Below are 20,875 nucleotides of genomic sequence, written 5' to 3'. Positions count from 1 at the left end.
CCCTCTTTCCCCGCCCTCCCTCCTAAAATAACACCGCGTGAAGCCCACCTGGACCAGTCCCGCTTTTACTTACTCATTCTCGCTCTCTCGCCTCCCTTTATCTTCCTCTTCTCGCCAGCCTTGTACTCTAACTGTAAGCATTCTTCGGTCACTTCACCTTGAGAAATAGCCCCTCCGTCTTTTGTTTTGCGTGCGTTGTGTAGCTGACTGTGTAAGTGTTCTGCCAGCAGCCCACCCGTGCAAGTCTCCAGAGTGGTGTATTGTGACAGCCCATTTAGTCATCCTCATCATTAATTTCAGCAGAAGGCTCAAGAATGAGCGGCAATACAAGGCCGCACCTGCTAAGTAGTCAAGTCAACATGCTTCCTCCCCCACCCCCCTCCCGAGCGGAGGTGTTGCTAAAAGAAATTGGGAACGACAGGAGACAAACCAAACAAGGAAACAAGGGAAAACGAGACGCGTGAAGAACTTCCCGTGGCTGTTGTGCTGTCTCTGCGATATGACAGCTAACGTGGTTTGGGGTAAAGGGTCTACGGAGGCGGGGTCGTTTCATGGCAAGGGCAAGCGGGGTGGTCGCCCAGCGCGCATAATTCTTGGGGGTGTAAAAGTTGAGGTTGCACAGCTCGGTATTTGACCAAAAGTTGGGCAAAGGCGTCAGTATTCTGGCTGCAGTCATGCAGGATGTCATGCAAGGCATCACGCAAGATGTCAGTTCAGCTAGCGTCATAGGATTGCATGTGTTTTGTGCTTTTTCTTTTTGTGGCCTTTTTCAACACTTCTTTCAAAAGATAGAGCAGCCTCTGGGCAGCACAACTGCCTCATAGTCCCCCCCAAAAATCTGGGTTCAAATGTCCATTGGGATATTTCTGTGTGCGATGCCTGCGTGGGTTTTCTCCCACATTTCGATAACATTGAATAGAAAACTCTAAATCAGTGATTCACAACCCATTAAAGCCTGAAGCCCCTCGTGAGACATCTCTCTAAAACCTACGCTCGTCTTTGGAGTCACCCTTGAAAACCTGACTTTGATTGACCTGATTTTCGCCACATACAAAATAATTAATATCTCAGCCCCTGTAGCGGATAGAAACATAATTCCAAAGAAATTTGAGAGCTTAGGTGAGGCTTGCACAAAGATGCAAGTGAAGCACTATTTTTAATTTTAAAAAAAATCGAGTGGTAATTACCATGCTGTATTCTCCTACAAAGACGTTGAAATCGGCATTGTTTACAAACATATATCTTAACCATACGTCACGTTTGGATGGGTTCACGGCTTTAAAGTCTGCCAGTGTGTCGTCTATATCACTGACTTATAGCAGAGCTTCCGCGATCGACGGCGTCCGCCATTACTCCTCAAAACAATTCTGGATATGCTTTGACAACTCATGACACCGTCACATGTATATTCTGATGCATTTCATTGGCTTAGAGACGAAAGAATTTGATTTAAAAAAGTCCAGTCATTCAATCCCAGGAACTTATTTATATTTTTTATCAAATTTTGTCAAACATTATAGTAAAAGAGGGTCTGAAAATGTCTGGCAGTGAATAAGTTAAATTTGTAAAATAATTACGTTTTCTTTGCAAATTTTCCTTGTAAATTTGTTTTATCCACCCATCCACCCATCCATCCATCCATCCATCCAATAAACCCCCCCCCAAAAAAAACATTTCAGTGCAGAATATGTTGGGGCTTCAAAATGTTGTGAAAAGAGCACCAGGAGTAACATTTTTTTCCATTGCAGTTAGTTGAGTGTAATTTTTTTTTTTTTTGTGATTGTCCAGTTTAGATGATATTGGTGTTTGGGCCTAAAAAAAAATAATAATAAAAATAAAAATCGGAATAAATTGGAAATCAAATAGCATCCAGATTGGATGTGTTCAATCTTATTGGTTCCATTAAAGCCATAGATAAAGTTTTCTCTGTTCTACATCCTGATTGTCGCCAATGGCCCCACAGTCCGTATCTTTGTTTATGTGAATGGGCAGACAGTTCTGTGATGGGACAATTAAATGGTGGGCCACAAAAAAAAGAAAAAAAAAATGCAGGATTTCTTGATAGGACTCTAAAGCTGTAAACTAAAGATACAAAAAGAGAAATAGTTGAAATGTTTGAATGCCGCTTTATTATAGTAGTGGCTCTTATGGTGACAATGTGATCATTCAATTAAGATTTGGAAAGAGCGAGACGTGTGGTTGTTGTAGAACCAGGGTGAAGATGCTGTGTATTGCGTAAACAGAGACCAGTCTGCAGTAGTTTTCCATCCTTTTAACAGTCACTCAGTGCTCCATAGTACACGGTTGCACATATGCAGTCATAAATATTCCACGCACGTGGGTAGCCATTACCCATTAGGTCCCATTGTTGAAAATAACACAGATGCTCTTCAAACTCAGTGCAAGATGAAATATGCTCTGTGTGTGTGTGTGTTTACATATTTGTGAATGCAGTTTGTGCTTTTAGCTACTGAGCGAGGCATAAATGATTTGTCATCTTCCATCACTCTCATCTTGCGGCCCCACTAAGAGCACCCACACAGCCGTAATACACCATCAGTACCCAGAATGCATTTCAGCCTTTACACGGCTTCATGGCTGTCAGCACAAGACCACATAGTCGTCCTGTAGTTCATACTCGTAGCAATTACGAATCAATTCATCGATCTAGGTTAGAGTGCAAATGGTGATAAAATGGGGAGGAAAAAACAATGGCATCCGTTGGGAATGTAACAACCTCCGCCTCCCTGCCCAGGTGTGATGTCATCATCTGTCGCCACATGGAGCGTCCTTGAAGGTGTGGAGGTTGTCTCTGCTTAAGACTCGGGGAATATGTAGCTTGCTGTAACCTTTCACAACAAAAGGAAATATGTAAATGTGACCTTAGGCGTCAGTTGCAAGTTCAACATCTTCCCGCTCATCCGATCCGGCTGCCCGCTCGGTTCGGAATCACATGCGTTGATGAGATGTGGATGTCACACTGCACCAGATAGATACAAGCGCAGTCTTTGTCCATTCTGGGTGACTGAGTGCCTGCACTTTCCTTTTCTTTATTTACCATTCTTTTAGATGCATGTTATACACTCAACGCAACCAAAAGAACAAAAAGGCCACTTGTTGTAAAATGGAGAGCGATTTCTTGAACCCAACCCCACCCCCCGCACCCCCACTTCCACGACTTCACTCATCAAATTTGACCTTAATACATATTTGAGCTGCAATGTGTGCTTAAAGCTCCACTGACTGGAATATATCCCACTGGGTCGTCACATGCCTTTTCCGCGCTGTGACAACGAGGCACTCTAAAGCAGCCACCCCAGCGCAAAGCCCCTGTCCGCACACTGGCTGTCACATTGAACTTTTTGAAAGCATTTTCCCATTACACTTGGACGCACTCATGGCCAACAGCGAGGCGCTCTAATGCAGCCATGCCAGCACAAAGTTGACTTTTGAGTTGGTTTTCCTCAAGCATGTGTAAACTATAGCTAATTCTCAGAATTCACTTTACAGGGCTTTTAAATAATGATGTACATGAATAGATGATAGTTTTACGACAAAATAAATGAAATTGGGTATTTCTTTATTTGTGGCACATCCGATGATTTCTCACTAGTTATGTATAATGTATTTATTGTCAATTAAATTATGGAAAAAAAACCTCATAATGCTTACTTTACATTTAAGACCAAAAGACATGAAAATAATTATTTCTCCTTCAATCTTTGTTGTTACAAAGATAGCAGACATCAGTCCTGAAGCGAAACGCATTGGTGTCATGTGATCATGAAACACTCTTGACGCAGCCAATCAAATTGCTCGGATGAGATTCCCTACACTCCTCATACCTGCTACCGGAAGCCTTTTTGCACATCATTTTTGCTATCATTTGTTGTGATTTATAAATAAACGTCATTTCACTCCACTGCTTCTTTTTTCTTCCCAAATCGGTGGCAGCATCAATATGCAGTATATAGCAATAATATGCATATAGTTATTGATTGCAGTGGAATGGAACAGCACTAAATTATTCTGAGGTGTTGTCGTATTGCAATACACGAGGGCCAAAATATTAGGGACATCTCTCTGTATTGATGCAGTGCAAATTGCAACCGTAATAGCAAACATTGTTGAATTCATTTCTCTCTGACAGTGTCAAGTCAAGTCAAGTTTATTTATATGGCCCTTAAAAAGAGTCTCAAGAGCTTCACGGGCCAAGTCACCAAAAGCCAGCGAGATAGGAAGCTGCTAAGCCTTTTAATATTTTATGAGTAATGAACAAAAACTTAAAATCACATCTTAGACAGACCGCAATCAACACGTCAGCATGTATTAAGTTGAATTGGCCAGTCTAGCTCAAATATAAGTAGCTGATTGGGTAATTAGTTAAGGTAACATGTTTTGTGTTGTTGTTTTGTAATATAATGCCTTTACATGTCCATAACTCCTCCGCTTCACTGACACAAACTCTCGGTGTGATTGATCATATTCTGATTCATCTCTGAGCAAAATTGCACAGTCACTGAATGCACCAGATTCTTATTACCTGGAAGAGCAGTAAAGGTTTTTTTTTTTTTTTTTCACTTGTGTATGCGTCATTCAGATACTTCTCTCAATGCTCTTGTTAAAAAGATTTCTTCTTAGGCCGAACTGGATATGAACATTCCCCGCAGGGCTGCAAAAGGAGGAAATGATTAAAGAAATAATGTAGAGAGGCGTATAACATCACCCCTTTTTAAAAATCTTATACAAGTGTCCACTGATCAGTTGGGGGTTAAGGGCTTTACATGAACAAATATTCCTTCGAGGGGTCTTAAAGATAAAATGGGAAACTCAGCAGCACTTCAAGTCTTGAAGGAAAAAGCGCTCCTCCATGAGCTTTCGTGCACCAGCTTCTGATGTACAAGTTAAATAAATAAAATCATTTCTTCATGGTAATTTTCGTCAAACCTGCCAAATGCTGCCTAAATATTTGACATGGAAGAAGACCAGATCAGTGAGGAGGGAGATCAAAGGAAGTGCACACGCGTGTGTACGCGGATGCGTGTGTGTGTGTGTGTGTGTGTGTGTGTGTGTGTGCACGCGTTGGGATTGTGCAAGTAGTGATGAAACATTCTGAAGTGTGATATTTTCAACACCATCAAATTCCCCTCCGTCTTCTATGCACATGGAAGTCATCTTAATGTCTTTGGCTTGTGTGCGTGTGTGTGTGTATGTGCGCGTGCATGTGTGTGTGTGTCCCGTCAACTGCTTTATTGTGAGCATGCTGCTAAAGCTGGTGTCTGTCTGAGCAGGGAATTCTAGCAAACGTAGCGAATTTGGGGTTTTCTTCCAAGGTTGCAAATCGTCGCTGTCCGGTGAAAAACACTTATGTATAAAAATGTTCGCGTTAATGCAATGTCTGTAACGCGGAAACACCATTCACGTAAAAATAAAACGAAAAAAATTGACGTGTTTTTCACGACAGCGACGAAATACTGTATGTTTGGAGACATACTTGCCGCAAACGTTTTTTCTTGTCGTAAGGAAATTTTGAGCATGTTCCTTTTACAAAGTCTGACGAAAACCCCAAATTCGCTGCATTCGCAAGTATTTGTCGCTCTGTGAGGTACCAGTTTAAAGGCTAAAATCTCTGAAGTCAGGTGTGCTGTTCATGGAGACACATTGTGACAGTCTACTTCTTTCTCTTGCAATTATTTGCTAGCCAACAGCCAATCAGGGTGAGCACTTGTCACAGACGGCCCATTCATTCAAATCAAATCTAAAAATCTCTTAATTCGTTTAATTAATTAGGTCTAAACGCTGCTTTTTTCTTAGATTTGTCCCGGCTTGTATTATGAGTGTGTTGAGCAAGGTTCCGCATATGTGTGCATTTTATTTTGGAAAACCCTGACTATGGATGGTATGACAAAAAATGACTTCAAAGTTACCAAAAGTGATGCGAGCATGCGTAACCTTATGAGCTAAGAATTGGAGTTTATCAAAACAAAGCTAACTTTAGCCTGAAGCTAGCTCATTGCCAGGAGTTATCAGGACACATTTAAGCTAACTACTTTTCACAGACAGCGAGTTGGAAGAAGACGAGGGTGGACAGTAAGTCCCATAGCACCATAGGCGTGGTGACTCAGGCGGTGTGATGGAAAATTCTGTAACACGAACCTCTTGTCTTTTCCCAACTTTGTACATACTTTATAAGCTAGCTCACTTTTCTCCCCATATTAGCTCACATTTTTTCAGAAAACTCTGGATTTATAAATTCCACTGTTATTTTAGTAAAATAATCAATGCATGAAAATGTTTAGCAAGATGCTGTGCTCATGTTCAATCACAAAAATGATGCGTATCCCGTACAGACACATCCAAAGGGGCGGCAGCAACTGTCGGTCTGAAATAAAAAAAAAACCCACTGCTGTGTATTTTTTTCAGAATGATTTTAACAGTTTAAAAAGCATCAGTTAGAGTACATCTGAAATATGATATTTTTTCCATAGTTTGGGACTCTCACCTCCTGCTTTCCAGGCAGAACAGAGAATATTTCTAGAGTGTGCGTTTAGTGTTGTTATTTTTTCACAAATATGGGAGTAGTCAAAAATTTCATTCAAATGCATCATTTGATGTAAAACAGACAGAATGTTCGGCCAGCCTGGCGGGTGGCTGTGTGGGGACCCAGTAAGATTTCTTTTCATGGCGCCCTAAATCGTATAATAGATAATATAAAACTGGAACTGTGTCATCTTGAGACTAATAAAAGCTTAGGGTTAGGGTTAGTATTGGTATTATAAATTGAATAATAATGATGATATCGACATGTTGACAAAAGCTTTTTGCTTATGAAGGAAAAAAAGAAATAAAAGGTGAAAAATAAAAGAAGAAAAATAGCAGAAAATAACATATTTTAAAACCCAGAGGATGTTTATCTGTGTTCTGGGGCTGCTTTGCCACATCGGGGATTGGGTGTTTTGAACCTGTGCAGAATACAACGGAAGCTCAAGACAACCAAGGCCTTCTGGAACTAGATGTGCTTCCTATTGCCTGAAAGCTTGGTCTCACTTGTATATACGTTCAACAGGATAAAAAGCCATAAAACCATTGTGTGTGCGTGTGCGTGTGCGTGTGTGCGTGTGTGTACGTGTGTGTGTCCATCCATCCACCCACCCGCTTCTATTCTTCCCAATTCCCGTCTTCTTCGCTCTCATTCTGCTCCAACAACAAACAACGCACAATTGTATTTGTCTTTATCAGAGGGTTCATTTTCTCCCACCCTCCTTCTTGTGTTCGCTCCTTTTCGTTCAATATTTCATGCTGTTGAGAACAGATCTATTCTGAGCTCTCTCTCTCTCTCTCTCTCTCTCTCTCTCTCTCTCTCTCTCTCACACACACAGTGCCCTCCACCTTTGATAAGAAAAAAAAAACTGCTGCCACACATCACTCTTGCTGTCCTCTCACTCCCCCCTCACTCTGTATATCTCATTGCATTCTTAATGGTCTGTGCCCCATCAAACTTTTTACGCCCCCCCCCCACGTCCGAATCCATCACCTCCAGCCGCCCCCTAGCCTCCCGTTGGCTGGGTTCGCGTGACTGTTCAAAAGTATCAGCTCCTCCTCCTTTCACTCCTTCTCTCCCCCTTGGATTCCTCTCCAACCAAAACACAGAGAAAGCCCTGTTCTCTCTTTTTTTGCACCTCCCCGCACAAGTCGCTGTCCCGCACTGGTCCATCTCTCGCTCCCTCCTCCTCCCTCCTCCTTTTGGCTCCCAGCCGGCACCGGTGTTGTTTTAGGCATAGCGGTGGAAGGTAAACAGTGAGATTGAAAATTCGTGTCAGTCAGTCGGCTGAGAGAGAGGTCCCGCGAAGGAGGGAGAGTAGCAGAGGTGGCGAGAGGTGAGGAGGAGGGGGGGGGGCCTGAGTATGTCAGTACAATTTACTAACACAACAGTGAACAGCGAGGCGGGCCAAGACGCGGAGCGAGAGGCGGGAGGCGAGCTAAGAAAGACTCCCAAGTTCACGCATGCCAGCTTACAATGTAGCCTACATTCACACGCAGGCCTCCTATGGCGACTTCATATGTGTATTGTTTATTTCCCCAGGCCCTGAGAAGGATATGAACTCTGCAAACGGGTGACAAAGCGGCGATTAGATTTCGAGGTTGCAAAAAAAAAAAAAAAAAGGAGCATTTGACAGATGTGCTGTTTGGCCGGCAACGGGGTGAAAATGTCATAAGAGCCTCCGTGTCACGGCGTGTGCACTCAGCACCAGCTCGTTTCTCATAATAAGCCCAACGCTAAAGTAATCCAATAGCACTGCAGCCCAAGTCCAAGCCGGCCGATTAGAATTGACAGGGGCGTTTGCTGGAACAAGTCCGTTTAAGCAAAACCAAATGGAAAAGCAAGAAGTGTTTTGGTATTGCAAGGAGGGGAAAAATGGTACCTTCTGCACCTGATTTACAATCTCTGTCAAAATGTAACCAAGCAGAATATTTACAAGGCAGGCTCCCCACAGTCGCTCGACCGTGCTCTTCAGGTGAAGCACATTTTCCCCATGTGCTTTCCTTTGGGAGAACCCGGTCATGCATTTTGAGTTTTAGCGTTGTATTTGCACACAAGGGGGCCCAAGAAGAGTTTCGTTAGCAGGGATTGGACAGTGACATGTAGTGTTCTTATGCAGAATCTGTTTCCAAAGAGCAGAGACCTTTTCCAAATCTTAACCAGGAAGTTGTTGTTGTTTTTTTACTATTGTTTTATATACTTAAATGATTGTTTAAAGGCGGAGTTTGTGATTCCCAAACCCCATTTTGTACCTCCCATTTTATTTTCAGACACAGAAGGCTTGATTGACGAGGTGTCAGTCATGTGTCGTGGACAGACACATAGCGGACACGCTCCTTCAGCCATGCACTGATCTGTAACCTTGTGCTTCGGGAGCTTTGCTAAAACTATGGTGGAATATCCCCCGCCGCAAAATGTTTATATAAATTGTCCATGCTTCTTTTGCCAACAACTAATCTTAGAACTAGCAAATAGATGCAGTGCAAAGGATTCAGAAGTGAAGCATTTCTGCTTGATAAGTGTATGACCCCTTTTTGATTTTTAATTGATGGTGCATTCCAGAATGTAAAACTTAAAAACATTCGTATTTAATGTTAAAATAACACTCCATTACGCATAAGTCGCACTACCATTGTAGCAGCCGTGGCTAACGTTGGCTTGTTTACAATGCTAATGCTAGTTAAGTATTGCTGGTACTGCTGTTTTGATGGAGCTAGCTATGCATTCCACGTGACATCTTATCACAGCAACACACTTCCATAGTTGGACACCTTGATGAATGGCAGTGTTTAAAAATCATGTTCGGGCACATAAGTGAGGGGCGTGGCTTTGGTCAGAGGTTTGATGGGGGCGGATCAGTGAAGTGGGGCTACATTCAAATATTGTTTAAACACCGCAAACTCCTCGTTTAAGTTTCAAGACCGCGCCGCCTTTTGGAATTAAGTAGGGATGGGAATCAATCGCCAAGCACCATTCAATTTGATTAGGATTCAAGAGGACAATAAAAGTGTTCAAATTGATTATTTGCATTAAGCAGGGAAAGAAAACAACAACACACATAGCCTACGGACAATCTGGCCTAATCTGATCATTTTTCCTTCCTTGAAATCAAAATCAGCAGAGGGACGATTCTCAGTTGTCTCCAAATGATTATCCTGAGCAATTATCCTGTGATGTGGGATGTGTTATGAGGGATTCTTCTTCCTTACCTCCAGTCCGTAAGCCTTCTCAATATTCACGATGGCAATCATTACGTGTGTGTGGTCAGTGGCCGTCGTCTGTGACTGTGAAGTGAAACGGAACAATAGTTGTTTAGGAATCTCGGGCTGTTTCCAGAGCAACTGGTTGTGGTGGGCGATTATATAATGTCACTCTTGAGTCATTTACCGCAGCAAAAATGACAAAGAAAAGTTTGCTAACACAATCTAGTTACCAGATAATCTAACAGTTAAAACTACTAGTTTTTCGTCTTTGTATTTTCAAGCAGTCAGGAAGCCTTATGATGCTCTTTTGTGATTAAGGGCTATACAAATAAAGTTGACTGGATAAGATTAATTCACACATCGCTAACATAAAAAAGAAAACAATACTACTTATCCTAATGCTCAATACGTGATGGTCGTTCAAATATTTCTGTGTGACTTTAAAGGGGAAACCAACTCCAATATTTTCTTTACAATATTATGTTCTATGGACACCTACAGTACTAGTCAAAACATTGTATTCTGGTTAATATTGTGTTTGTGGAAAATGAATTAAGCAGCAAAATCCACCCGTTTTTTCCCAACTCAGGCGGCAGCCATTTTGGCACTTGCTGTCGACTGAAAATGACATCATAGTTGCTCAGGGCTCAGGTGACGATCAATCGAGGCTCACCTGTTTTCTGTGTTTGTGAGGTTCATGAGCCATGTGACGTTCGCAAGCTAAACTGTGATACAATGACACACTATCAATCTGAATAAAGTGTTTAAACGAGTGGGGCCGTATGCAACACAATATTTTTGTTAAAAAAAAAATTTGAGTTGTCTTCCACTTAAAGTTATATTCTACGGAAAATTTTGATCAAATTGCAAATTCTACAACCTCGGGGTTCCTTTTACTTTCAAAGGAGGTTCAACTGTATCGACTCTAGCTAAGAGCTTGATGATGAGTAAAGCCAGCGTTTTTTTTTTTTTTTTTTTTAATCTTTATTTATTTTTTTTTTTTTGCTTGAATATGAAAACACAGCCAAGGGACATTGTCAACGATTTTCTTGTCTACTCTGTAAAAACAGGGGTTAAAGTTTCTCCAAAAACTTACCCCATGGCTTTTTTTATTCATCATTCTCTTCATGTTGGGCTACGGGCAACACAATCCCAGAGAAGATTCAAGTTAGTGCCACGACTCCGCTGCCACCAGCACTTGGTGATGAAATATTAAGCCTCTTGGTGGTTGGTCCATCAGGCTCCATGTAGAAATGCAATGATGGAGTGAGTGGACGAGAGAATTCCTCATTAAAAAAAGGAGAGAAGAAGAGGCGTGAGGTAGGACAGGCAAAGCAGGCGGAGGCAAAAGAGCAGCGCTAGCAGGAATGACGGAGTGAAGAAAGTTTGCGTTACGGGGGAAGCAGACGACGACGGTGGGATTCCCCGATGGCGTCTCATCCTTTCTCCTTTTGTTCCTTTCTTTTTTCACCCAATAAATCATTCTGTCTTCCCTTTATCCCAGCAGGCGACACAAAAACCCAACTTTTATTTTTGCCCACTCCTGCCTCCATCCACGTCTGCCCTCCCGCTCACGTAGACATCCACTGTGCAGCAAGGGAGGGAGGGCTAATTACTGAAGCTTTTACCAGGTCTCGGCAGGCAGGACGGAGTGCATTAATGTCTAACTGGGGGATAGACAGCCTGCGTGACAAAGTGAAGACTGTAATGAATGAGTTGAGAATTGACAATGGAGGGCAGCGGGGGTCAGGGAGTGGAAATGATTTGAATCATGCCGTCGCCTTTGCTGTCACGACACCCGAGCACCTGTGGGAAACGCGCTGGACAGGAACGGTAAATGAAGGAATGGCTGGGGTTGCTTCATCCTAACCTCGCGGGGCAGGCATTTAGAGTTGCAGTATATATCATTTTGGGAACCCATTTTGTGAAGCTTCAAACTAACCCCTCAGCGACCCACAAGGAGATAGAGGTGCTAGATAAAGGCGTTGCTTAGATTACACAAAAGCAAGTTTGTAAACAATGATGAGCCCTGAAGAGATTAGCCTAGATAAGCGGTTCTCAAACTTTTTTTTTTTTTTTCCTTTTACACTAAACACCGCCTCAAAAAATACTTGGCTCCACCAAGTACCAACATAATTACCAACATTAAAGCGTAGTGGACCCAAGTGTTTCATCAAAAACGAGAGAGAGATTTTAGTACTAAAACATGCATTTGTTATTTTTGTTAACCACTGTAGAATTACGCACAGTTTGAACATTAACATTGAGCTTGAATATAGAAAAATATGCAACTGAAATAATGACTTCATTAAATGTGTATATGTAAAACAAAAACAAAAAATCTAAATGATTTAATGCAAATGTGATGTATGTTAGAGTTGAATACAACTGAACAGTACTTCCAAATGTACCTGTCTGGATTAAAAAGAAATTGAAGCCACTGTATCATTGGGACACTTCGAACATTTCATTCAGTGAGTCTTTTGCGTCCCACTAGAGGGAGCCCTTGTGCCCCCTTCAGAATCACTGGGGATAATAATACACAGAATAACAGCAGTTTTGTCAATACTGGAAAACATTTTGCAATTAAACAAAATATAAGAACGAAGAGCACCGCAGAAGCCTTTGTCGATACAAACGCTGTTTCCTCTTTACTAAACATTTTCTTGTTAATGCTAAAGAGTGGTTCTTTTTGTTGGTTGATTTGGACACTGCTTTCTTCAGTTCATCCCTGAAGAAAGTTATCAATAGGGCCACACTGGGGGAAAAGAAGTATAATAATTACTCAGAATAATAGAACATAAGTTTTTTTGTTTGTTTGGTTTTTTGTTTCTGTCTTTCTTTCTTTTCCTTTTATAAGAAAAAAGTCACACTAATAGGATTAAAGTTGTCATTTTAACAAGCGGATGTCAAAATTCCCATTTCAACTTACACACAGTCTGAGACCTGCAGCCAGCATCTCTCTCTATAGCAGACATGTCCAAAGTCCGGCCCGGGGGCTAAATGCGGCCTGTGTTGAAATTTCTACCAGCCCGCAGCCTCTATCATAAAATGAATAATGAGTGGCACGTCAATAGTGTTGACATCAGTACAGTGCTTCCAGGACAAGTGGAAATTGTCAATTTTTTTCCACAGAAATACAAAAAAACAGTCTGTCTAGTTCGCTAAGCGACTGTGGCTTTTTCAAGGAATTCATTATCAAGCGTCACTACCAGACGAAACATGAAAACTACGACAAGGTGACTTGTAACAAATGCTGTGAAAAATTAAAGCAACTTGAAGCTGAATAGCCTCCTCCACAAATTCCCACCTCACCAAATCTGTCCGTCTTTGCAAAAAATGTGGACATGCCTTTATTACCGTTCTATATTACATCGATTTTTAACTGTTACACTTCATAAAATTGCACATTTGTTCTTATAAGATGCCATTTTTGGGCCAATTTTTTTTCTTGTAGCTTTACAATATGTATTGTTATAGTTTGATTATTTTTGTTAATTGATTTGCGCAGTCCTAAAGCTTTCAAGAACATTTTAATGATGAAAAGAATAAAAACAGTGAAAGCCTTGGCTTTCGTTTTAACAATGTCAATTCAAAAGTGACTCACATTGCAGATGTGCTTCACTAATTATATATAATTAGCAATTTGACATTCAACATCCCACAGAAATGGAAAACGATAAATTAAGCACTGTAATAAAGAACTGCTTTTGAATTGCATGTCCTTGTGCACATTTGTATCAATTGATTGGCATCACAAGGGGACGTGTAGTAGAAGGATGCTACATTCCATTTCAGACGCCGGTACCACACCCCAAGATGGCCGATAATACAGGCACTACATTTCCCAGCATGCCCGATAACCCCAACAGGTGTGGCTGCTTAAGCCACTTGATTGAAGCCGGCGTGGCTGGATTTAAAAAGGGGGAAATTAAGGAGCAGAGAGAGTGTGGGAGGACAACAGGAAAGAACCGGACAGAAGCAAGAGGAAGAACAGAGTCCATGTGGAGGAAAGTTGTATTTTTGAATTTTGAACAGTCTTTAGTTGGCGCCTTTTGTCATCTTCCAAACCGCTTATCCTATATAGGGTCGCGGGGAGTTGCTGGAGCCTATCCCAGCCGTCAATGGGCGAAGGCAGACTACACCCCGAACTGGTCGCCAGCCAGTCGCAGGGCACACATAGACACTGTCACTGAGCGGGAATCGATCCCACGCTGCCCGCACACAACTCAGGCGTGTGTACCACTACACTATCAGCGGACTGGCGCCTTTTGTATTTTTGTCAATTTTGTTTTTCCTTACACCAACTGACTGAAAGAAGATGATAAATCTTGATTTTTGTTGAAACTCTGGCCTAAGAAGTCTCCACTTGCCCTGTCAAACCTATCGATGTCCCAATATATATATATATATATATATATATATATATATATATATATATATATAAATGGAAAGTAATTTGTGTACTGTACTATGAATCTAATATGGGTTGCATGCATGCTTTACAAATATTGTGACACTTGGCCCTTGGAGGGGAAGTGAAAATGGAAATAAAAACACAGGCTTTTGTAGTACTGACAGCTTCCACTTTTCTGGGAAGATTTTCTACAAGATGATGGCGCATGTCTGTTGGAGTTTTCATTGAGAAGAGCATTTGTGAGGTCAGAGGACAGCGATGTTGGACAAGAAGGCTTGGCTATCATTTATGAAACTCCAGCCAGGGTGAAGAATTGCCAAAAATATGTTCCCAGCATTTGGATATGACTAAGACATGTCTTTGTTATTATTATTATTATTATTATTTTAACTTGACAGTATATTGCTCCTTACCGTTTAGAATATTATAATCACTACTAGTATACTAGTACTAAACATTTTGGGGGGGAGGGGCATCCACTTCATTGCCTCCTAACTGGAACACGTAAGAGGGAGCACATATTTTAACTCCTGGGTGGCTCCACTGGCTGCCTGTGCACTTTGCAGTTCAATTTAAGATTCTGTTATTTGTTTTTCAAATCTCTAAATGGTCTCATCTCGCTTTACCTGCTCCATCTCTACACTCCTTCGAGTGCTTCAGGTCAGCTGCTCAGATGTTCCTGGAACAATCTCGTGGTGCATATTGGAAAAGCCCTATCAATGCATGTCCATTCTTTTTAAAAAGCCGCCTTAAACCCTATGTTTATTCCATAAGGCGAAAGACTATGAGACTATGCCCTTGTTTTGTGTCTTATTTGTTTTTGTTTTTAACATTGTTGCTGTTTTTGTGTTTTTCAATTGTTATATTCGATTCTCTTGTGTTTTACGTTTATGTATAGCACTTTGTTTCAGCTGTGATTGTTATTAAGGTGCTCTATGAATAAAATTGAGTTGGGAACCGTACTTACACTTTATAAAACCAGTTATTTCTTCTCATACAGTTTTATTGTTTTTATACAATGCAGTGCTATTTTTCTTTTTCAAAAAACATTTCAAAATGGGGGCGTTTTTGGGTGGCTGGAATGCAATAATATCTTTTTTAAATTATTACAATGGGGGAAATTGCTTTGACAGAATAAATGGTGTTACGGAATGAATTAAACTCGAAAGTCAAGGTACCACTGTATTTTAAAACGTAATGGGTGAGTGAGTCAAGGTGTTTTTCCAGCCTTGAATATGTGTGTGTGCTTGTAGAGTGCATGTATTATGCATGTGTGTATGGTAGTAGGGGGCGTGACCATGATGAAAAATGGGCTCCAGATGTGTCCCTTGGCTGCAGTCAGACGTATCTGGCGGATGATGGGTGGAGTGGCTGACAAGAACTTGGAAGTGGCAGCCAGGCGATTCCCGATGTGCTTGCGCCACCACGTAGGAGGACTGCGCCTGTGACGTCGGCGGCGGTGGGCGGAGCCGGCAGAGTGTACGAGCGCTGGCTGCCAAAAAGGAGAGATACACGCGGAGGAGAGGAGCTGGAGGCAGGCGGGCTCACCGGAGGAAGCGATGCTTGTCGGATTGAGCCTGGGATGAATTGTTCCGCTGCTTTTGATTGATGGCAGAAAAGACAAATCAAAAAGCAGCATCTCGTTCAAAAGAACTTGATAAGGACTTTATTTTTTTTGAATGATTTTGACAACAGTGCCTAATTTCCACGTCAACTCTTTCGCCTTGGTTCCTGGAGCGTTCCATGCCCGGAGGAAGAACGACCTCCCTCGTTGAGCGTCCCCGGTCACCTGCGCTCCTCTGGCGGACTCAGCAGCAGCAGATCCCGGTGAGAGAAAGGAAGGACCACCTCCAGCTTTTTAAAACCTACACTCATACAACAGTACAGTGGATGATTGCTTTGGGAGTGTGTGTGTATGTGTGTGCGCGTGCCACTTCGCATCACAATAGACTTTTTTTTTTCCATGTATCAATTTTTGCGACACTCATTTAACCAAGAGCACATGCAGCACTCAGCTCGGTAAGCGATCATTTGATTTGCCCTTTTTGCTGTTTGACAGGCGTTAGCTGGGATGTTTGATTCGCGTTCTTTGGTGGGCTGAAGGCACCGAGCGAAAGAGAGAGAGTGAGAGTGTCCCGACACACCGAGGGGAGGGGGATCCGAGAGCATGGCTCTGGTACCGCTGTCTCTCTGGGTGCTAACGACTCTCACCTGGGCCAGCCCGCTCCAGGGGTCCGTCAGCAGGCATTCCATTTACTGGAATAGCTCCAACATTCAGTAAGACCTTTTTGCCTTCTTTGGTTTGTGTGCGTGCGTTTGTGTGCGTGTGTATGGAAGAGAAGGTTATTTATTGTCATCCTATTATAAAGAAGAAATGTGCTGGTTTTCTGCCCGTTCTTTTTTGCTTTATTATATCCCACTGGGATACTTTGGATTTATAGTTATTCATCCACTGCGTCCGCTGCAGAGGTTGTGTGTGCGCGCGTCTGTGTGCATAACAGTTTTATTTGCAACATGTCTCAAATAGGCCAAAACAATATACAAGAGAAACTCTAAGGTCAAAAAGCAATCCTTTGACATCCATTTTGTTAAAATTTAGAAAGAAATAGAAATGTTAAACTGGCGCCTGCATACTGTACACACATTTGAGTAAAATTTTAACATTAACTGTCATACAAGTGTAAAAAGAAGCTAAAACGCCTTCATTTTAATTCAACTGTCATTTAAAAAATCTAACTTGTCATGAAAGTGTAAAGAGAAATTAAAGAGGGAGAAAAAACCTTATTGAAAAAGTTAATATTGTACATGTGAAAAAAGATCATCCATCTCCGGCACAAATTTGTGCCTTTGATTTGATGAAAAAGAAAGGGCAAACAACAAACAATCAGAGACAAAGGCGTGACTTAGAGGTTTCAATCATTTGTCACGCACTTACAGGCACACCCCTGCGGCCTCGCAAAAATGAAAACTACAAACTGAAAATATCTAATGTACTACTGTCAAGTCATCTTGTCTGTTGTAACAAATGCAACAAAACATGTTTTTACCCAATTGAATCCTCCTTTAAACACATAAAATGTAAAAAAAAAAAAAAAAAAAATCTGATGTACTTTCGTTCGTGATTGTATATGCTGCTCCCTTTCAATGACACACCACAAAAGGCCAAAGAAAAAGCCACCAGACACCCCTACAGTTAACCCCCTGCTGCTTATTGAGCTAACGTCTCGCATGATGTCACACGGTTTGATCTCCAGAGCTTTGTGCGACATTAAAGTCTTGTGTTTTACTTTGCGATTATTGTACGACTTTAGCGGTTCCGCTGTATCCATGCGCCCCTTTTCCATATCCCAGCTAACCTTGAGAGAGGGGCGGGGCACATTCTAAATGACCACTCACTTGCACCTATGGACAATTGAGTACATGCACGGTCCACCTAGGAGATTGAACTACGAACCTTAGAGCAGCGAGGCAGACTTGATGACCACTCCTTCACTGTGTTGCCAGGTTCAGCTGAATGTAATCTGTGATGTGAGGTTCTTTTCAACCAGTTCTGCTTTCGTCCCTTTGGAATGTATGAAAAAATCCAGAAGTTGTCTCGTGGGATATATAGTGGTTCTCTACTACCATTCAATTGTAGTTTTTGCCTTAGTCTTTACATTTTTGTCCTGTTCTGGACCATTTCACTTGCACACACGCACACAGCTTTTGTCTTTTCCATATTCTTTCCTTCGCCATCCGCCACGCTCGGCCATGCAGGAAGAGAAAGACGAGCAAGAGTCTCTCTCGGCGTCGTCGCTATCTGGTTCAATTAGGAGCGCTTCTTGTGGCTGACCCCATTGTGTTGTAGCAGTGTCACTGTTCAGTCTCTCCTCTCGCTCACTCTCCTCATCTCCAACCCTCCTGTTCATGTCTACACTCACTCCGTTGTTCTTTTTGTTGTCCCGTTAATCCTCTCGCCCCTCGTCCCCTTCTCCATTTAAGTCATTCAGCTGTCTGTTTTTTTTTTTTTTTCCCCAACTTCAGCCTTGTCAGTAACACTAACATCATTCTTATCGTGAGTAACTAAAGGTGAGATTTGACACCAAAACAAGATAAGTTTTCCCGGCAAGGTCACAGAATATTTGAAAAAATCTAATTGAGTTTGAAGAGGTTCAAATATTCCTCCGTCTGCCCATGTGAGTCGCATTCTCCATCCTTCATATGTACTTGACTATTTCAGTTTGTTTGTACCTCCTCTGTGCTTTTATTGGGCCCCTAAGACAAAGAGATGAACTGCCGCTGTCAGTTTTTATGACTGCGCTTATTAAAGATGTAAACAATATGAAAACTCAGCTGGAAAAAAATCAGGCATTTAGTCGTCAGTCTTATCAGTCAGCCCTTTTCGTTTTACAACAGGAAATTTAGGCATAGGGGAAATGGACGTGGACTTTCTCAATTATTAACATGTTGTGTTGTCCGCATAGAACTAATAAAAACTCTCAACCAAATAGATGCTATTCTCACCCAGGAAAAAAAAACAAAACAAGTTTGCAATTACCTCAGTTCCTGGTTGCTATCGTTCACACGCTGACATTAAAAACAGAACTGCGGAACTGTTTTGGACCCTGTTGCTAACCAAAACAGCAGCACCTCCCAAACCGAAACATGTAAGCAGTCTCTCAGATGAAATACAGAGACGTATAGGGAGTCATAAACAAGTACCCTGTGCGGTATTTTGGAGCCTTTTAAATATGCAGGTATGACATTTTGAAGAACAATTAGCCTGGAGACTCTCATCATTGGTTGCGCCACAATACTGCGTGTGTTTATTTTCATGATCCAGATTGGGATGGACTAATTTCTTTGAACTATTGCTGGAGAAATTACACACCATTTTTTAAAATGACATTTTTGAATCTATCTGAATGTTCTGAACTCCTGTTTCCATGACAGTGTTGTATTGAGCAGAATGATATGCCAGGTTTTACAGCTGCGAAGTGGACAGTAGCAGCACGCCAGATTTTTCAAAGAATCCAGAATGTTCTGCTTCTTTTGACAGCAAACTAGTTGGGACTGAATCAAGTGTTAGTAGTTACTTTGTAGCGCTCTCCATTTTGAATTGACAAGCCAGTAAGTCACTCCCAAGTAAAGATTTCACCAGTCAAAAAATGCATCATGACGAAGAAAAAAACATACAGTAAAAATTGCGAATTTTATTTTACAAAAACAGAGACCATGAACTATAGAGCTCGGACCCGCACCCAAAATCCCAGTTCGCTAATCGTGGGTACGTTCGGAAATACGCTCCAAGCGCACAATGCTTTATTGTGACCGTTCGGAAACTCCAAGCATTGTTCAAATGTACCGTTTGGTTATTCAGAGCGCCCCCAAAAAAGAAGTGCCGGAACCCAGTGCATCAGGCAGTACAGATGGAAACGGTTCAAGCACGAGCTTCTGATTGGTTTATAACAGTCTGCCTTTGGATGTGAGTAAATAATGGCGAGTACCGATACTGCGCCTCTAGATACCCGATACTGGTATCGGTATTGGTGCATCCCAATTTAATAATGTTTTTTAAATGCCTGCCTCCTGTTAAACGGATGCCTTGTACTCTCTGTACTTGAGTAAATAAACTTCCAGTCCTTATCAGCTAATTGGTTGCATTTGAATGGAAACAACTGACATGGAATGGCAGGGAAAGTCGCAGCATATTTTATTGAATCCCACCAGCATAGTGGCTTCTAATACCTTCCTAATTCCTTATATTCTTGCAAGAATAGTTACACACACTGAGGTTCAGAGATGGGCACTTGACCCTTTTTTGCCGATCCGGCCGCGGCCCTCCACCCTTGACCTGGGTACCGTTGCGGCCGCGACCCTCCGGCCATATCCATAAATATTGTCGGCCCCCGTGGTGCATTCTCTCCTCAGTGTGGGAAACTGTATGTCATCGCAACATGTGACATAATGGACCGATCAGAGCAGAGTAGAAAGAAGCCTAAAAAGAAGCCTTTCACTGAGTAGGCTGAGATGAAATTTGGCCGCCTCGCAAGCACGTCACATGCATGAGGGCCGATTAGTGGGCCGGACTAAAATCCACTTCCGGCCATGCTTAGTCCAGCCCTTTTTTAAAATTTGTCAGCCCCTACCCCCCCGCCCCCAAAAATGGGCATCCGGCCGGGCTTGTTGGTCCGACCGGTCCGGCCCAGGGACGGACTGCCCAGCTCTGCTGAGGTTCTATAGCAAAAGACTTGAATACATGTTATTAAAAGTTCGATGTAATTGGGTGTCTTTCTTCACTGTGTGTATCACTTGGCTCTCAAACAAAGGCTATCAGAGAGCAGCTTAATCTGTAACCTGACCCTCCGGATTCCTGCGCTCTCTGCCAATCTTCCTCCCAGCGGTGTAGCCTCCTTCAGTATGTCTTTCAGAAAAAGACTGCGCTTAATTAAAGAACACTGCATCTCAGTAGACCTGCCTCATCCCTGATCTTCACGTCTTCCTGTCTCCTCCTTCCGTGCTGCGCACAGGCGCAGTCTCAATGTACAGTACGCACTGAGGGTGGCCATGAAATATATGAGATGTACAGAGATATATGTACTGTATATATATATATATATATATATATATCAACCAAACGCATCCTTTTTTCATACTTTTCTATTATCTTTTGCGTTGTTTATATGGACAAAAAAAAAAGGCTTTCTCCTTTTTTTTCTTTTCCTCGTTTCTAAT

General features: G+C 42.0%; 1 protein-coding gene across 1 annotated transcript in view; it reads left to right on the top strand.

The window, feature by feature from the left end:
• The first annotated feature begins 15,552 nt into the window (after positions 1 to 15,552).
• efna3b (ephrin-A3b) overlaps positions 15,553 to 20,875 on the top strand; it is a 70,384-nt gene continuing 65,061 nt past the window's right edge. The window contains exons 1-2 of the mRNA XM_086038970.1: positions 15,553 to 15,988; positions 16,221 to 16,438. Coding sequence (XP_085895096.1) covers positions 16,329 to 16,438 — 110 coding nt within the window. The 5' untranslated portion in view covers positions 15,553 to 15,988; positions 16,221 to 16,328. The remainder of the gene's footprint in view (positions 15,989 to 16,220; positions 16,439 to 20,875) is intronic.

Source organism: Filicampus tigris, chromosome 8, assembly GCF_054856515.1.
Source record: "Filicampus tigris isolate MCC_2025a chromosome 8, RoL_Ftig_1.0, whole genome shotgun sequence".
Lineage (NCBI taxonomy): Eukaryota > Metazoa > Chordata > Actinopteri > Syngnathiformes > Syngnathidae > Filicampus > Filicampus tigris.
This window is presented reverse-complemented; position numbering and strand designations above follow the sequence as displayed.